Source organism: Ictalurus furcatus, chromosome 13 (genome assembly GCF_023375685.1).
Source record: "Ictalurus furcatus strain D&B chromosome 13, Billie_1.0, whole genome shotgun sequence".
NCBI lineage: Eukaryota > Metazoa > Chordata > Actinopteri > Siluriformes > Ictaluridae > Ictalurus > Ictalurus furcatus.
Window position 1 is genome coordinate 11472156 of NC_071267.1, and position 16939 is coordinate 11489094.

At 38.4% G+C, this 16939-nt stretch overlaps 1 protein-coding gene across 4 annotated transcripts; it reads left to right on the forward strand.

Moving 5' to 3' along the window:
* The first annotated feature begins 391 nt into the window (after nucleotides 1-391).
* Nucleotides 392-16761, forward strand: atad1b (ATPase family AAA domain containing 1b). 4 transcript variants are annotated; one of them, XM_053639095.1, is made up of 11 exons: nucleotides 392-479; nucleotides 2015-2440; nucleotides 7784-7971; nucleotides 8873-8971; nucleotides 10132-10252; nucleotides 10370-10570; nucleotides 10850-10956; nucleotides 11103-11192; nucleotides 11299-11349; nucleotides 11432-11559; nucleotides 15571-16761. In XM_053639095.1, the coding sequence occupies exons 3-11, from the start codon at nucleotides 7795-7797 to the stop codon at nucleotides 15689-15691; spliced, it is 1095 nt and encodes a 364-aa protein (XP_053495070.1). In that variant the 5' UTR covers nucleotides 392-479; nucleotides 2015-2440; nucleotides 7784-7794; the 3' UTR covers nucleotides 15692-16761. The 4 variants fall into 4 exon arrangements, 3 of the variants coding, with proteins under 3 accessions (XP_053495070.1, XP_053495069.1, XP_053495071.1); XM_053639094.1 differs by having other exon boundaries at nucleotides 399-479; nucleotides 1991-2440; XR_008387453.1 differs by lacking the exon at nucleotides 392-479 and having other exon boundaries at nucleotides 2032-2440; nucleotides 15571-16260; nucleotides 16356-16761.
* Nucleotides 16762-16939: the final 178 nt, after the last annotated feature.

Below are 16939 nucleotides of genomic sequence, written 5' to 3' on the forward strand. Positions count from 1 at the left end.
TGTTTTTTTTTCCTTCAATATATATATATATGGAATAACAATAATAATAATAATAATTATTATTATAATTATAACAATAATCGCAGTCCTTTCGGATGCGCTAGCTTTTTAGCGTTATTAGCTTCACCTGCTAAGCTAGCGGCCGTGTGCTGGCTGCTGCTTCTGGCTCACACAGAAGGAGGGCCTAGAGCAGGCCCGGCCGCCCAAATCCACACCGACACGGCCGCAAATCCTCCGGCTACCAAGAAGGTACACGCGTCTCCACGTCTCGCAGAGAGATGTTTCCGAAGCACGCCAAGTCTCTGAATCCGCCGCAGTCGCCGTGATTGTGCCCGAAATGCGGAGAGAAAATCCTCTCCGACGTTTCTGAAGCAGAATGAGGGGAGCAGCGGCAGTAGTAGCGGCGCCAGGCGGGCAGCAGGCAGGCAGCTCCGTGTGGCTCTAACGAGCGGCTAGCTGCCTAGCTAGCGAGTTAGCAGGTACGTACATCTTTAAAAAAAAAAAAAAAAAGAAAGAAAAATACATAAAAGCGCAAAAAAATTCAACCATCCGCGTCCTCGTCAATATTCCAATGCATAAAGAGAAATTTGACAGCCTCCACCATGTGATTAAAAAAAACCCTCCTCGGTTATATTTAATTTTAAAGGAGTCGTTTTCGCAAAAAGCTTCCAGCTCGGTTCCTGCGTTTCCTCTCAGCCGCCGCTCCGCTGCTAAACTCTCCTGCTGCTAAACTTCCATCATGGCTTCCAATAAGAAAAGGGGTATGCGCAGCCAAAATACTGCTTCGCGGCACAAAATAGTTCCCAGAGAGACAACGTTTTCAATAGTTAAACTATACGAACTCACTGCCACTGTTGATAGTTTTGTAAAATCCATAAATAATCGGTTAGTTTCAAAAGCAGAGTGTGTTATTTGTCGATTTGACGCGTATTTTTCCCACCGGTGGCGGAGGGATACCAAAGCTCGACACATGCGGACTCATTTTTGTTCCTGAGTCACGTGTCTTTCTGAAACGAGGGAAGTGTCCGGTGTTTTATATCAGATCACTTAAAATATCGCCTTTACTCCCGTGTAATGAGTCTCTGCGTCTCCGGATAGCGTTGTATTGTCTTCCTGGGAGAAAATGTGTGCGAAAGACGAGCGAGCTGGCAGTGAGAGTGATTTACTCTAGAGAAAAATCTCAGTGCGCGTGCATTTGCCCCCTTTGGTCGACAATTCTGCAAGAAAGGGCAGGAAATTACTGAAATGCTTACGCAAGCAGAAAAGTAGTCAGAGCATAATCCACAATTTAGGGGGCTCGAAATGAAACAAAGACGTTTTATCGTCACAAGTTCAGATAGCTTATATAGCTGAGTTTTTACCCCCCTTAATTAACTTTTGAGATGAGTTAGACGTGGGATTGATGACTTGCACAAAGTGAGCAGCTCTCTGATGTGCACTGATGTTCACTGTGGCCCATAAGGGCGGGACAGCGGTACAGTATTTCACTTTTTTTTTCCTCTTTTTTATATATATATATATATATAAGACGAAGCGTTATTCTTTAGCGCCATCTGCCAGATCATTCAGCACTAATCATCATACAAAGGTGAACTCAAAAAATAAATAAACAAACAGCTACCGTATATCACAAATAAATAAAATAGGAAAGAGGGCATCCTACTGTTCATTTTAACTGTCCACTTTATTGTCAGTTTTCTCACTTGTGGCTTACACAAAATGTGCATATGTTCAATTAACTATCAATTATTTAAACGATGATTTCCTTGCCTTGACGTTTTAGTCAAAATAAATTATTCTTTTCCGGATTTTCTGAACTGCACCTTTAATCTGAATGTGTGTTTTATAAATGAAGACTGTACAGCTGTTTAATAACTGTGTCCATCACATATCTTAAATGTTAAAACGCATGCACAGAGTGTTTCTGATCATTCATTTTCTTCACATCGTGTTTTGTGTATGTTAATATTATTGTATCGCTACATGACAGCACTCCAACTGCATGCCCTGACAGAAAACTGCTCCATCCCAGCTCTTTAACGGGCCATGCGGTGCCCAGTAGCCCGCGCATGCGCAGTACAAACCGGACGATGACATCATCTGAGTAACCGGGCGGCCGACTGAAGGCGCCACACCGGTAGAGGGAGCCATTTCTTTGCGCCTTTCTCAGAGAAAGAACCAGGTTCTGTGTTTGTTTTTGTTTTATTGCGTTAGCCTTACTAAATACATCGATTCACCATAGGAAATCTATAAATAAAAAAATATTAAAAAAGACATAATGAGTAACCTGTAACTGTTCATCATACATACGTTCCGTTTGGCCTGTATCCTGTTTACGCTTTATCACCGTAGGGGGCGCTGTGCACCTATTCAGCTGGTTTACAACCGCTCATTAAATCCACCGAAGAAGTAAACGCGGAAGAATTGGCGACTCGGCGAGGTGAGTGTGTTACAGTTCACCCCAGTGTAGTAAACCAAACAAATTTTTATTCTAAGTTAAACAAATCTGCAAGTATACATTTTTCAAAGTCATAAACCAGCTTCGCCTGTGGCATTTACTCATCCGATGTCTGATTCATAAAGTAATCTGTTTACGTGTATATTTTAATGCTGTGCCAAGAAAAGGTCAACGCTAACGGGGAAAAGCGACGCTTTCACTTTTGAGCTAACTGACATTAGATTAGTGTCCAGCTTTACTCAGCAGAATGACTTGCCTCACAACAACAAAAAAAAACATGCCCTGTGCAAGCAGATTTAGCTTGAGTGAGCGATATTTTGTTAGAAATTGAGAGAAATAGAAGCGTTTTGAAGCGACCACTGACATTAACGTTACAGCTATCAGGCTATATGAGCTGTTAGCTGGCGAGCTAATCCACCTCACTGTCATTACAGCACAGACGAGCTGTAACGTCGTTTCACGAAACATCAGTTTACATGTGAAGACACGTTGAGCCTTGGAGAGTAACACAGGATCTTCTGTCTGTCTGTCTGTCTCTCTCTCACTCACTCTCACTCTCTCACACACACACACACACACACACACACACCATATGTACTTAAGGGATGTGTGTGAATCACATTTCAAACGGCTTGTTAAGCTTTTAATGTAGCCAAACGAATAAAGCCATGTTTACTTATTAAAGCAGTATTTACATATTCACTCCATTGTTTGCCATTGGTGTTCCTTGTTGATTGTATCTATCCTTTTTCCAGCTATAAAGGGAAACTTAAAGTTGGTTTAACTTATTAATGCATGGATCCATAGGACAATAGTACACAATGTTCTGCAGGGGAAAAAAGTGCTTTCTTAGTCTTAAAACATTAAAGCGAATCTGGAGGCTTGTGTCTATAGAAAGCAGCACTTGCTAAAGTATGAATTAATGACTAACTCTCTCATTTTTTCAGTCCAATCTTGTAATACCTGGCCTGATTATATGGTGCTTTTAAATTAATATACTAACAATGTCTGTGCCAAGGGACCATTTTTTGTTTGTTTGTTTGGCTCTGTTGACCCTTAAAGTCAAAGCAACACATTGTTTTAGGTCAGGGTTTCTCAGTGAGACTAATCATATTTGGTGTCAAATGATACCTCTGTTATTTTAATAATGTGTGACAGTGGTGCTTGAAAGTTTGTAAATTAGAATATAGTATTTATGCAGATATATAGAAAATATTTCCTAAAACATCATCAGATTTTCACACAAGCCCTAAAGGTAGACAAAGAGAACCCAATTAAACAAATGAGACATAAATATTATACTTGATTACTTATTTATTGAGGAACACGATCCAATATTGCATATCTGTGAGTGGCAAAAGTATGTGAATCTCTAGGATTAGCGGCTAATTTGAAGGTGAAATTAGAGTCAGGTGATTTTAATCAATGGGATTACGTTCAGGTGTGAGTGAGCACCATGTTTTATTTAAAGAACAGAGATCTATCAAAGTCTGATCTTCACAGCACATATTTGTGGAAGTGTGTCATGGCATGAACAAAGGAGATTTCTGAGGACTTCAGTAAAAGAGTTGTTGATGCTCATCAGGCTGGAAAAGAATACAAAACCATCTCTAAAGAGTTTGGACTCCACCAATCCACAGTCAGACAGATTGTGTACAAATGGAGGAAATCCAAGACCATTGTTACCCTCACAAAGATCACTCCAAGAGGAAAAACGTGTAATAGTCCATAAGGTCACAAAGGAACGCAGGGTAACTTCTGAGCAACTAAAGGCCACTCTCACATAGGCTAATGTTAAAATTAATGAGCAGGGTTATTATAGTTTTATAAATATTGCTAGTTTTTATGTTTTTCATTTTGTATCTTGGTTTTCAATCTCTGTTTTGTTTCAGTTAGTTTTACTGTTTTATAAATAGTTTTGATTTAATTTTTTTTCTTCAGAAAATCATTACTTTTAGTTTTAGTGTTGTTTTAGTTTTTAATATCACAGTAAGAGCATACAAAAAAATCCCAATACCTATTAATTTCAACATTAGAAATGGTGTCTACTGATAAGTTACTCTACTGATAATTGATGTTCAACCCCTGTTCTTAAGTCAGACCATACAACATTTAAAATTTTAAAATATTAGTTTCTTTTATTTTTTTATTTTCTGAAATCCTGTTTAGTTTTTGTTCTTATTGCAGGTAGACGTTGTAGTTGCAGTTTAGGTTTCGGGTTTTTTTTGTAAACTCACATTTTTATTTCGGTTAACAAAAATGTTTTTTCACAGTTTTTGTGCAAGTCTTCGTTAATGATAATACCCTTGTTCATGAGTCCACTATCAGGAGAACACTGAACAGCAGTGGTGTGCATGGCAGGGTTGCAAGGCGAAATTCACTCCAAAAACAATATTGCTGCCCTTCTGCAGTTTGCTAAAGATCACGTGGATAAGCCAAAAGGCTTTTGGAAACATGCTTTTTGGACATTTTGAGTCTTCTAAAATAGGACTTTTTGGTTTAAATGAGGTGGTTTGTGTTATGTTTGGAGAAAGAAAAACACTGCATTCCCACATAAGAACCTTATTCCATCTGTGAACCATGCTGGTGGTAGTATCATAGTTTGGCCCTGTTTTGCTGCATCTGGGCCAGGACGTCTTCCCATCATTGATTGAACAATGAATTCTGAACAAAGTGCTGACCGTAATCCAATACAAATGTTGTGGAAAGACCTGAAGCTATCAGTTCATGTGAGGAAACCCACCAACATCCCAGAGTTGAAGCTGTTCTGTACTGAGGAATGGGCTGAAATTCCTCCAAGCCAATCTACAGTTACTGGAAATGATTAGTTGCAGTTATTGCTGCACAAGGGGGTCACACCAGATACTGAAATCCAAGGTTCACATACTTTTGCCACTCACAGATATGCAATACTGGATCATTTTCCTCAATAAATAAATAACCAAGTATAATATTTTTGTGTCATTTGTTTAATTGGGTTCTCTTAATCTACTTTTATGACTAGAAAACCTGGTGATGTTTGCGGTCATATTTATGTGGAAGATTCTAAAGGATTTAGAAACTTTCAAGCGCCACTGTAAATGCACAATTAACAGAATAATAGGTGATGTTCTTGTTGGAATATTAAAATTGATCTCATCCCATCAGTATATAAAAGAAAAATAGCATGAGTTCTTTGTTTGCACATGTAACAATTATTTTATGAATCAATGTGAAATATTTGAATATTATGAGTACCGTAATTTTCGGACTATTGAGCGCACCTGAATATAAGCCGCACCCACTAACTTTAAAAAGAAAAAAATTTTTGTACATATATAGGCCGCACTTGTCTATAAGCCGCAGGTGTCCACGTTGTAACATGAGATATTTACACAGAAAGATGTTACACAAAGATTTTTTTAAATTAAATACGTACCGTAAATGCGCTTTTCCGAACAGTGCCTGTAACACGGCTGGTTAAAAAATAAAAAATACAGTTGCTTACCAGGAAAAGTCATTGATCGCTATCTTCATCTTCCTCCTGCGCACTAAAACCACTAAAGTCGTCTTCTTCAGTGTCGGAATTGAACAGCCTCAGAATTACCGGTAGTTCGTCACACACTTCCTCAGTCTCTCTTTCATTGTCGCTCTCGATGTCACTTACGTCTCGAGGCAAATTCGCCCTTGAGCTTGTGCTGTCCTCTTCATCACGCAGCAGTCCAGCCTTTCGAAACCCGTTGGTGATGATAGATTTTTTGACACTGCTCCACGCTGTTAGGATCCACTGGCAGACTTGAGCAAAAGTTGCTCTTCGCATGCTATTTCCTTCTTCGACAGCCAGATCGATCGCCTTTAACTTGAAAGCTGCATCATATGCATTTCTTCGTGTGTTTTCCATGATGAGGGTGTGCATGAAGTGCAAAATGACTTATCTGAAGAATTTAGTGTGAGTGCGTTTGATTTAATTCGAACAGTTTCACTGGTCCACTGTGACCTGTTCGGTAATTTCATTGGTCCGATGTGACGAGGCTAAATGTTTTGGCGGCATGAAGCTCGTTACCCCGTAAAAATCCATAAATTAGCCGCATCAGTAGCTGCGTTTACATGGACAACAATAATCCACTCTTAATCCGATTAAGACCATACTCTAATTAAGAAACTACCATGTAAACAGCAATTTTTACTTACCTTAATCTAATTAAGGTCATAATCGAAGTAAGCAATAATCAAATTAAGACAGGTGGAGTACTCCTGTTTTAGTCGCATTATGGACATGTAGTAGTGACATGTAAACACCTTAATCACATTATGAATGTCGTGTGGGAGTTTTCACCGCATTTTGCGACAGGACACAATCACACACGGCCGTTTTACGGCGAACAAGAGAGTTCGGCTGTGTCCCAAATCGCATACTTCCCTACTATAGGCCTGTAGTGGGGAAAAATACATGTATCTCGGCTACTATATAGACAGTAACTACGCGATTTGGGACACACCCACCGCTTCAAGCAGTTGTCTATTAGCACGTACAGCATGACAAATAATTAACCGCACTTAAAGCGTTCGTAAAAAAAATAAATAAAAACACCCAAAAATGTATACGGTACCATAATGAAGACGAACTGTATGTTGAGACGTGAAATTCTGGAGGGACGTCGGACGGCGTGGCGCGGTGACGTAATGACGCAGGCTGTTAATCTAATTATGTTCTAAAACATGTAAAATGGGAACATGACAGGAGTATTCTAAAAGCGACTCATGTAAACACCTTAATCACATTATTATCTTACTCAGATTAAGGTCAATAATTAGATTACTGCTGTCCATGTAAACGTAGTCATTGTTTAAGCCGCAGTTTTCAAAGCGTGTGAAAAAAGTAGCGGCTTATAGTCCGGAAATTACGGTATTGTGTTTTGTGGCGTTTCTAGATAGAAACCGTGCTGTGCACAGATGCACTTTTTTTTTTTCATTTTAAATAACCGCTCTGCATTATAAAATCACTGTTTTAGGTGGCTCATGTTCTCTCCTCTTTTAAACATCCAATAACAAGAATAGGTAATTAAACATTCTATTAATAGGAGAAATGCACAGAATGATTGGAATCTTGTCAGAGAAGTCGGTGCTACCAGGAAAACATTTCCACACATGTTCATCCTGTTGTCATACTCATTATTCTTGGCTTAAAAGTTTTGTTCAACCAAGTCATTTGTTAATCATGCACCATATTGTCTACCATTTTACATTTAGAATTACGTTTGAGAGCCACCCATGTTTGTGAATGCAGGTGTATTCTGTGTACTTTACTCTCTGACCTTTTTTTTTTTTTTTTTTATGACTCCACAGGCACTTATGTAATGATGGTGTGGAAGGAGATTCCAGCAGACAATATCACCCGTCCCTTGGGTCGCAATGAGGTTATCGGTTTACTTTTCCGCCTTACGATATTTGGTGCCGTCACCTATTTTACAATAAAGTGGATGGTGGACGCTATTGATCCAACAAGAAAACAAAAAGTTGAAGCACAGAAGCAGGTAAATAAAACCCAAGTTCATTTAGTTTTTTTCTTTGATTTGATCTCATCAGACCATTTTAAAGGGTTTTCATTTACCTGGAACTGGTAGAATTAGTTCAGTGTGATATTATTATTATTATTATTATTATTATTATTATTATATTATTATACAAATTAGAGCTGCAGTGATTTATTTGACATAACTAATTACAGGCCATTACTATATAGGCAGTCCAAGCTACCATGGATTAATACAACAAAGCAGGGTTGGAGTGTCTGCCATAAAGATTTGTGTGAGTTAATTGGTAGTGTAAAAGATTAACGTATTAGAATTGGTGTATTAATATCAACCTATCATTTATGTTTTAGCTAGAACTACTCATAAGAGGCGTGTTGTTACAGGAACTCAATCATCACATTTAGATCTGAGAATTCAACTGCGCTGTGGCATAAGAAAAATTATCGACAGTGGATTTTTATATCCCCCTATTCATCATGTACTTTAACCAACCATAGAAATGTGTTATAATGTAAGACCACATAGGCCTCTGTTCCTGGGTAGGATATAATACAGTAGTGAAGCTGTTGGGGGCAGCACACAGCGCTGATCCAACACGCTTACGGCAGTTTATAAAACTGATTGAATGATTTCATTTGCAACATACAAGTCTTCATGTTTAGATAACAAGAAACCAAGCAGTACATGATATTGAACAAAAAAAAAGCATTTTCATGTATATTTGTCAATTAGTACACATGAATAATCAACTGTTATTTTGTAGCCCTAATTAAAATTGTGTTTGCTACATATAAGTATTACATGTCCTACTGATATTGCATATTAGCAACATAATTGTAGATTATATTGATTTGGTAAAATGACTTAATTTGATAAGTTAAACATTCCTGCTTCCTTTCAGGCAGAGAAACTCATGAAGCAGATTGGAGTACAGAACATTAAGCTGTCTGAGTATGAGATGAGCATTGCAGCCCATCTGGTGGACCCATTAAGTATGCAAGTAAGGATGCTGTTTAGCTTCAGGCTTAAACTTGTGTTTTTATTCCAGAGTTTGTGGCCTGATGTTTGTATCAAGTCCTCTAAGTAGCCCTGTCTTGGCTGATGATAATTGTGATCCTCGTTCTGATTGTCTGATAAGCATAACAATAGTATAATAATGTAATAATGCACTCACACCACTGTTTAGCAATGATTGAACATATAAGCAAATTAAATTAGATTTCTGATTTCCTTTTAAACTGCAATTAAAAACATTGCACAAGTAGTAATTTATTTTCGTAATTAGATCCTAACTTCTAGCTGTAGCTTCTGTGGTGAATTTGCCAGTTGATTTTTTTTTTTTTGCAATATCACCCACGGTATCTATCTGTTAAGTATTAAAAAAATTGCAAAGTATGAAACAATTTGCAACGTACAATGATAATATTCATCAAGTCATCACATCTCCAGATCTACTAGATGCCAGCTGCATGCCAACAAACTGTTTGGAAGACATGCAAGAAGGAAGCCTTTTCTTTAATCTAACCACCAAAATAAGCCCTTGGAGAATGGGGTTGTATGGTTGGAGCTTTTTGGCAATAAACTATTGCCAAATGATGTATTTGCTGTTTAAAAAAAAAAAAGAAGAAGAAGAAGGATGGCTATACAGAAAAAAAAATCCTCTCTGTTAAGTGTGGTGGAGGATCTCTGCTGTTGTGGGACTGTTTTTCCAATCGTCCTGAGAACCTTATTAGGATACATGACCTCTTATTACATGCCAGGATATTTTAAATGAAAATCTGGGTGGCTCGGCAAGAAAAGCTACAACTGGATTGTAGTTGGCTGTTCCAGCAGGGCAATGCCTTAAAATGTACATCCAAATCAATATTTCACTGACCACAGAATGGAGGTTCTAGCATGGCCAGCCCAGTCCCCTGATCTAAAGCCCATTGAAAGCCTTTGAGACCAGCTCAAGCCCCCCCCCCCCCCCTTATTTTAAACTCATCTTTACCATTAGCGCCAATAATTCTGGAGCTGACGGTAAGTATTAATCGTGATTACCTCAGATAATCCCAATTATCGTAAATAATTATGATTAGGTCATTAGGTAATGATTTAGACAGACCAAATGTAACATGCATTGAAGAGAATTGTTTTTATAAAATCGTGATGTGTTCTCAGATTACATGGCGTGATATAGCTGGCCTAGATGACGTCATAACCGAGTTGAAGGACTCAATCATTCTACCCATCCAGAAAAGTCATCTGTTTGAAAGGTCAAAGCTGCTTCAGCCTCCCAAAGGTCAGGACATGGATGAAACGGTTTGATTGTCATGGTGCATAATTACAAACAACTGTCATGTAGCAACCATGAGACAGTGCTGAAAACTGTGTCATCAGATTGTTCTGTCGTTACCAGGAGTGCTACTCTACGGTCCTCCGGGCTGTGGAAAAACTCTGATAGCCAAAGCTACAGCCAAAGAGGCCGGTTTCCGGTTCATAAACCTGCAGCCCTCCACTCTGACGGATAAATGGTATGGCGAGTCCCAGAAACTGGCCGCAGCTGTCTTCTCACTGGCCATCAAGCTCCAGCCCTCCATCATCTTCATTGATGAAATTGGTGAGCACATGCATGTAGAATTAACCATCATGGGTTTCAGTATTTTAAGATTTTAGATCTAGACAATGTCATCTGCAACTCATTTTCAGGAAAATCAAAGTGCATATATCACACGTTGGCTGGATTTTTGAAAAGTGATTAGTAAATAAAGCCATCATCATTGGGCTGCCTGGACCTTAGACACTTAGACAGTACTAAGAGACTGGCATGTACAAATCACTCGAGTAGTACAATACACGCTAAACCTGAGAATAAACTTTAGTTCCTTTTCTTCTGTAGACTCCTTTTTAAGAAGCCGATCCAGCTCGGACCATGAGGCTACTGCCATGATGAAGGCTCAGTTCATGAGCTTATGGGACGGACTAGACACGGATTACAAATGCCAGGTACAGTGAGCATGTGTATGCATTTTTGTGGAGTAGTTTGCTTGAAAGTATCTGAGGTAATAAATGAAACAGGCTCTGCAGGTCTTTAAACAAAGGACAAATTGATTACAAGATGTTATATTTAAGACTGGTTTTCCTTTGTTCAGGTTATAATTATGGGTGCCACCAACCGCCCTCAGGATCTGGACTCGGCAATACTTCGCAGAATGCCCACTAGATTCCACATTAATCAGCCTGTAAGTGTCAGCACACTTCCAATATGAACAGGTTTCAGTTTTAATCGAATTAATTCTGGCACACTGCTGTATTCATTAGCTGTTCCTTTTTTTCCCCCCCATGCAGAATGTCAATCAGAGAGAATTGATACTGAAGCTCATCCTGGAGAATGAGAATGTAAGTGTTAAATGCGTAGATTGAGCATGGGTCTGGATGGTGTGCTGAAAATATATGCACTAACCATTTTCCAATTCTGAAGATTGAGCGTGGCGTGGACCTGCGTGAAATAGCAAAGGGCACAGATGGCTTCTCAGGAAGTGACCTCAAAGAGATGTGTCGAGATGCAGCTCTCTTCTGTGTACGGGACTTTGTGCATGCTGAGGACAGGTAAACCTGGAAAAATTTCTAGTTTAAGTAGTTATATCTTGTTTATATAAGAGTGTGTGTGTGTTTAGCTAACAGTTATTTGTGTAGGTGTCTTACGTAAAGTTCTATACTCCGGGCTTTTTTTTATAGTATTAAAAGTGAGTTACAAAATCAAGACTGTTTATCAATGCCATTTTGATGTATACATTGCAAAACTGTGTACGTGTCACAGAGAATGCTCATCAGAGTTCATTCAGTGGAAGAACAGTTTTATGTTGAATTGCTTAGAAATACGACGTTATTCAATTAAAAGTAACCAAGGTAAGGACAAAAATAGAGATAAATGACAAATAAAAAAAAATACATATAGATGACAAAAGGAAAAATTTAACATAATGAATGCAGATTCTTCCAGAGAGATGCAACAGTTGTAAAGTAATTAAGCAGTTTTTACATGGTAGTATAAAAATGTAGTATATAATACATGGTAGTATAATGGTAGTATAAAAATGAGGTCAAGCTGACCTCAGTCAGTTTACTATTCAGTCAGAAAAACTAGTGATCAATTGGTGGAAGTGCATGGCCACATCCAAAATCGCATACTGTGACCGTACCTACCGCACGGCCGTTGAAACGGTACATACTAATCAGTACGTGTGTGTGTAGTATGAATACAGTCCCGGACATACTACATCTGCCATGTTGGCATTGTCATGTGACCTTTGACGTCATCATAAGCGCAAAAATCTTAAAGTGACCACCAGATTAAAGCAACTGCACTAACAGCAAAATGCGCATCAGGAAAGTTAACTAAATTAGTAATGTATAGTGGGCGGGGTTAACAGGCTGAGGTAAATTTGTTGCCATTAGCTTGCCTGGCTAAGGCATGATGGAGATCACAAAAAAGGTTTCAAACGCTGTGACAACTGTTTTCTTGTTTAAACCTTCAACAAGTTAACAATTTATTCGGGTATTGTTAAGCAAGTCCTGTTTAATGATTAAAAAGCACAGACGCGCTGTCCTTCTCAGTTTTTTTTCTGAGCTCGTCTGTAACAGTCTCATTGCATTATGGGATTTTTTTGAATCACGCAGTGTCCATCGGTTCCATACTGCAAAATCTCGCTGGAAGCAGTATGCCATCTGGGTACTTTTCGCCTACTGAGAATTTGGATGCTACCCCTCTGGACTGCTTTTCGCCTACTGTGTAGTAGGGTAGTACGTGATTTCGGACGCAGTCCATGTCTTCTGCCTGTCTGTCTCTTCAGCTCCTTTTTTTTCTTTCAATTTGTTTCTTTAAATTTCAAAGGAGGCATCTTTTTACATTTATGCATCATCTTACACCTCCCAAGAGAGTTTTGGCTGAGGTCACAATGCCCTTATGAAAACATAATCTCTCTGACAATATGGTGCCTAAGGCTAATTAAGAGAACTAATTAAAATTCAGCAGAAAGTAATCATTGGTGTATAAGAAATAACAATCATACCAATGTCTATAAATGTCGAGAGAGGATCTCTTGCTCAAAAATCCTGCCAGAATACACAGTGAATAGAATGGTATTGTATGGTCACAAACACACAGTTTATTGTCGGAATTATGAGCGTATGTATTTCACAAAAACACTAATCACTTTAAATCTTTGTTACAACATTCAAGTTTTCCTTTTATATTTTCAACCACCAGAATTGGCGGTTCAAATCCCACCTCTGCCCTGTGTACATGGAGTTTGGATGTTCTCCTTGTGCTTCGGAGGTTTCCTCTGGGTACATCGGTTTCCTCCCCCAGTCCACAGACATACGTTATAGACTGATTAGCATTTCCAAATTGTCCCTGCGATGAGTTGGCACTAGATATTATATAAGTCAGTAACACACACCTGTGCTTCCTCTAATGTAAAAACTACCAGCTGCCACTGGTGGAAATCCAGCTGATAACAAGACGTTAACATTATTTAATGGCACGTTACCACTGACGATATTAAAATGAATTGACGTTGTCTAGGTGCTTGAAATTTTGTTAACCCTTTAGAATTTCTGCATAAATATGACTTAAAACATCATCAGGTTTTCACACAAGTCCTAAAAGTAGATTAGTCCTGCGCATTGGCTTGGAGGAATTTTAACCCATTCCTCATTAGAGAACAGCTTCAACTCTGGGAAGTTGGCGGGTTTCCTCACATGAACTGCTTGCTTCAGGTGCTTCCACAATATTTTAAGGTCAGCACTTTGACTTGGACATTCCAAAACATTAACTTTATTCTTCTTGGAGATATCCAGTGTGGGGTTTTTTTTTCTCCCCCCTTCCTGGAAAATGGTGCATGCTGCTATTGAAATGCAAAACATCTCTCCTGTGGGGGGAAATTCTCCAGGGTCTTCTCTGTAAGTGGGGTCTGGGATAATGCCTTTTAATGCTTGAAGCCTTTTTTTTTATATTAAGAAGACAAATTCTATAACTTTATCACCATACTATTGTGTGCACTGCTTTTACTCTGATAAATAACAACATAGTGTCGACTTTGTTAAGAAAATGACACGTATGATCCACTTCTCAGGAAGTAAAATAATTTGAGAAGTGCATTTATTTATTTATTTATTTATTTATTTTTAGCAGGTAATGATTTTCATGACATTTTGTGGGAGAAAGTTGTGTCCTCCATTAATATAACAGCGCTAAAATAAATTGTCATAGGTGATCATTTTAAGAGAAACTGATACTTATTTTTATTGTCCTTAACGATTTATTCTAAACATGTAGTGGCTTATCTTAACATTTATGTTTCTCCCATGGGTCAGTTATACATGGACTCTCACAATAAACTTTAAATCTTCCACATTGCTCCACAATCTTTGTAATATAGACAACCGTTGTTTGTGGTGTTGTCATAATGGTAAAATGACACCACCTCCATGATTCTCTGACCTGTAGTATATTTTGTGTGTGTGTGTGTGTGTGTGTGTGTGTGTATACACATTCAACTCCTTTTATTTCCAGCAAATTTCTTAACATGTGTAGATATTTGTATTATCATAAAAAGATTCAACAACTAAGACATAAACTGAACAAGTTTCAGACATTTGACAAACCGAAATGGAATAATGAGTCCCTGAACAAAGGGGGGGGGGGTCAATATTAAAGTCAGTATGTGGTGTGTCCTCTAACAGCTTTAAGTACTACAGTGCATCTAATCCTCATGGACTGCACCAGATTTGTCAGTTCTTGCTGTGAGATGTTTCTCCACTCTTCCACCAAGGCATTTACAAGTTCTCCATCACGTCTGGGGGGGACACATGGTTACATGTAATTTTCCACTGCAAGGACGATCAGCTGTCCTTCCTGTCTCCCTGTAGCACTGTCTTAGGCGTCTTACATTACAGACATTGCAGTTTATTGCTCTGGCCACATCTGCAGTCTCTGCAGCAGGTCTATGGCATGTTCACGCAGGTGAGCAGGAACCCTAGGCATCTTTCTTCTGGTGTTTTTCAGAGTCATTAGAAAGGTCTCTTTAGTGTCCTAAGTTATTGTAACTGTGACCCTAATCACCTACCACCTGTAAACTTTGTGTCTTAAGGACTGTTACACAGGTGCATGTGCAATAATTGTTTACGGTTCATTGAACAAGCATGAAAAACATTGTATTGAGAAAAAAAAAAAAAACTTTTTCAGTCTCCTGAAAAAGGGGCGTTTCTTTTGCTGAGTCAAGCACGTATATGACAGGGTTATGTTTAATCTGGAAAAGCTTACTGCTATTATTACTTCTTTGTGCTGTTGACATTACCTTAAATACCGTTCACTTTGTTGTGTCAGGGTGTGCGCACACTCGGGAGATCCAGTATTTTCAAATGTCATGCTGAACAATGCAGAAAGCAGACCTGTTTTATTTACCACAAAAATGTAATTATGCCGCATTAGAGCACGAGTTCCAACTCATTGTAGCTTATCTGTGCTCATTAATTTCTGTTTAACTGCAATGATGTTTTTGCCCCATGTGGTGAAAATAGTGGGTTTTTTTCTAACCAGCCTGTCTGTCTGTACAGGTCAGAAGACGACTACATCCGACCCATCCAGCAGACTGACCTGCAAAAAGCCAGTGAAAAGATGAAAAAGTCCAAAACGGCAGGAATAGCAAGTATGCTGCTGGATACAGCTCTGGACTGATTCTGATACTACTGGCCAGGGTAAATTATTCCCCAGAAGATCATAATAAATTTTGTAAGTTTAAAATGTTTATCATATAATATGGTTTGCCTAAGAAGGTGCTCTTGAAACAGCATATTTGGTCCATCAACTTTCTCTTTGCAATATGTCTTTTTTGCTCTGTTTTTGCCACATCATATTCTATGCCTTTTAGGTATTCGCTTTGCTAAGCACTTGCTGCATGGTGTTTTAGGAGAATATTTATATAATTGTACAGGCAACGTGTATATAAAGAACCTAGGCCATAATTAATTTCAGACAGTAAAAAAATAACGGATAAGGAAGGGAATAGGATTCCCTTGTATTTCTTCTACTTGGTTCATTTAGGGAAGTATGTTTACAGATAGAGTGGATTATATAAGTGTACACACCCCTGTTAAAATTAGCATGTTTTTGTGTTGTTTAAAAATGTGATATAGCAACCAATAAATTTCCTTCTAAAGCCATTCCTTTGTTAACTTTTGTGCTTTGAGTCATTAGTGTGCAGGAAGGTGAAATTTTCCTTCAGCTGTCCAACCGGAGGCCTGCAGGTTTGTATGCCAAAAATAGATGCTGCCACCACCATGCTTCTCTGTAGGTATTATGAATTATGGCCACAAGGTTCTAACTTGGTCTCATCATTTAGGAGCCTGTTCTCGGTTGTCACTGTGCTGCCCCATTTTCTACACTCGTTGGTGATGGCCTTCCTGGTGTTTCATAGTAAATTCATACTGATTGATAGATTTTAATAATGATATCCCGTACAGACTTTGTAAGCACATCGTATACATGGTTTCAGCAGTCAGATGAAACCAAGATGATGTCAAGAAAATCCTACAGAAATAGCTAATATTTATTTGGGGTTCATCTGAGTCACTGAATGGGATTGGTTAACTCCGAGTACAGCCACCTGCTCCATTATAAAAGGGTGTGCACACTTGTACAAGGTACTAGGTTATTGTAGGTTTTTAATTTTTCTTCCTAAAACATTTTTGTTTTTCACTTGTATTATGTTGGTTGCTGTGTCACATTAAAGGTGTAAAAATATCGGACATGATTTATTTATTTTATTTTTTAACGTCACAAAAACCTGACAACGACCTAACGGGTATGTAAGCTGTTGTGATGTGTAATGTGGTATTTCCTGTAGCAATAAATAGGGTTGTACAAACTGTTATTTTAATGTTACATTTATTATTTCCAAGCTTGTATTTCCTACATTTTATTCCC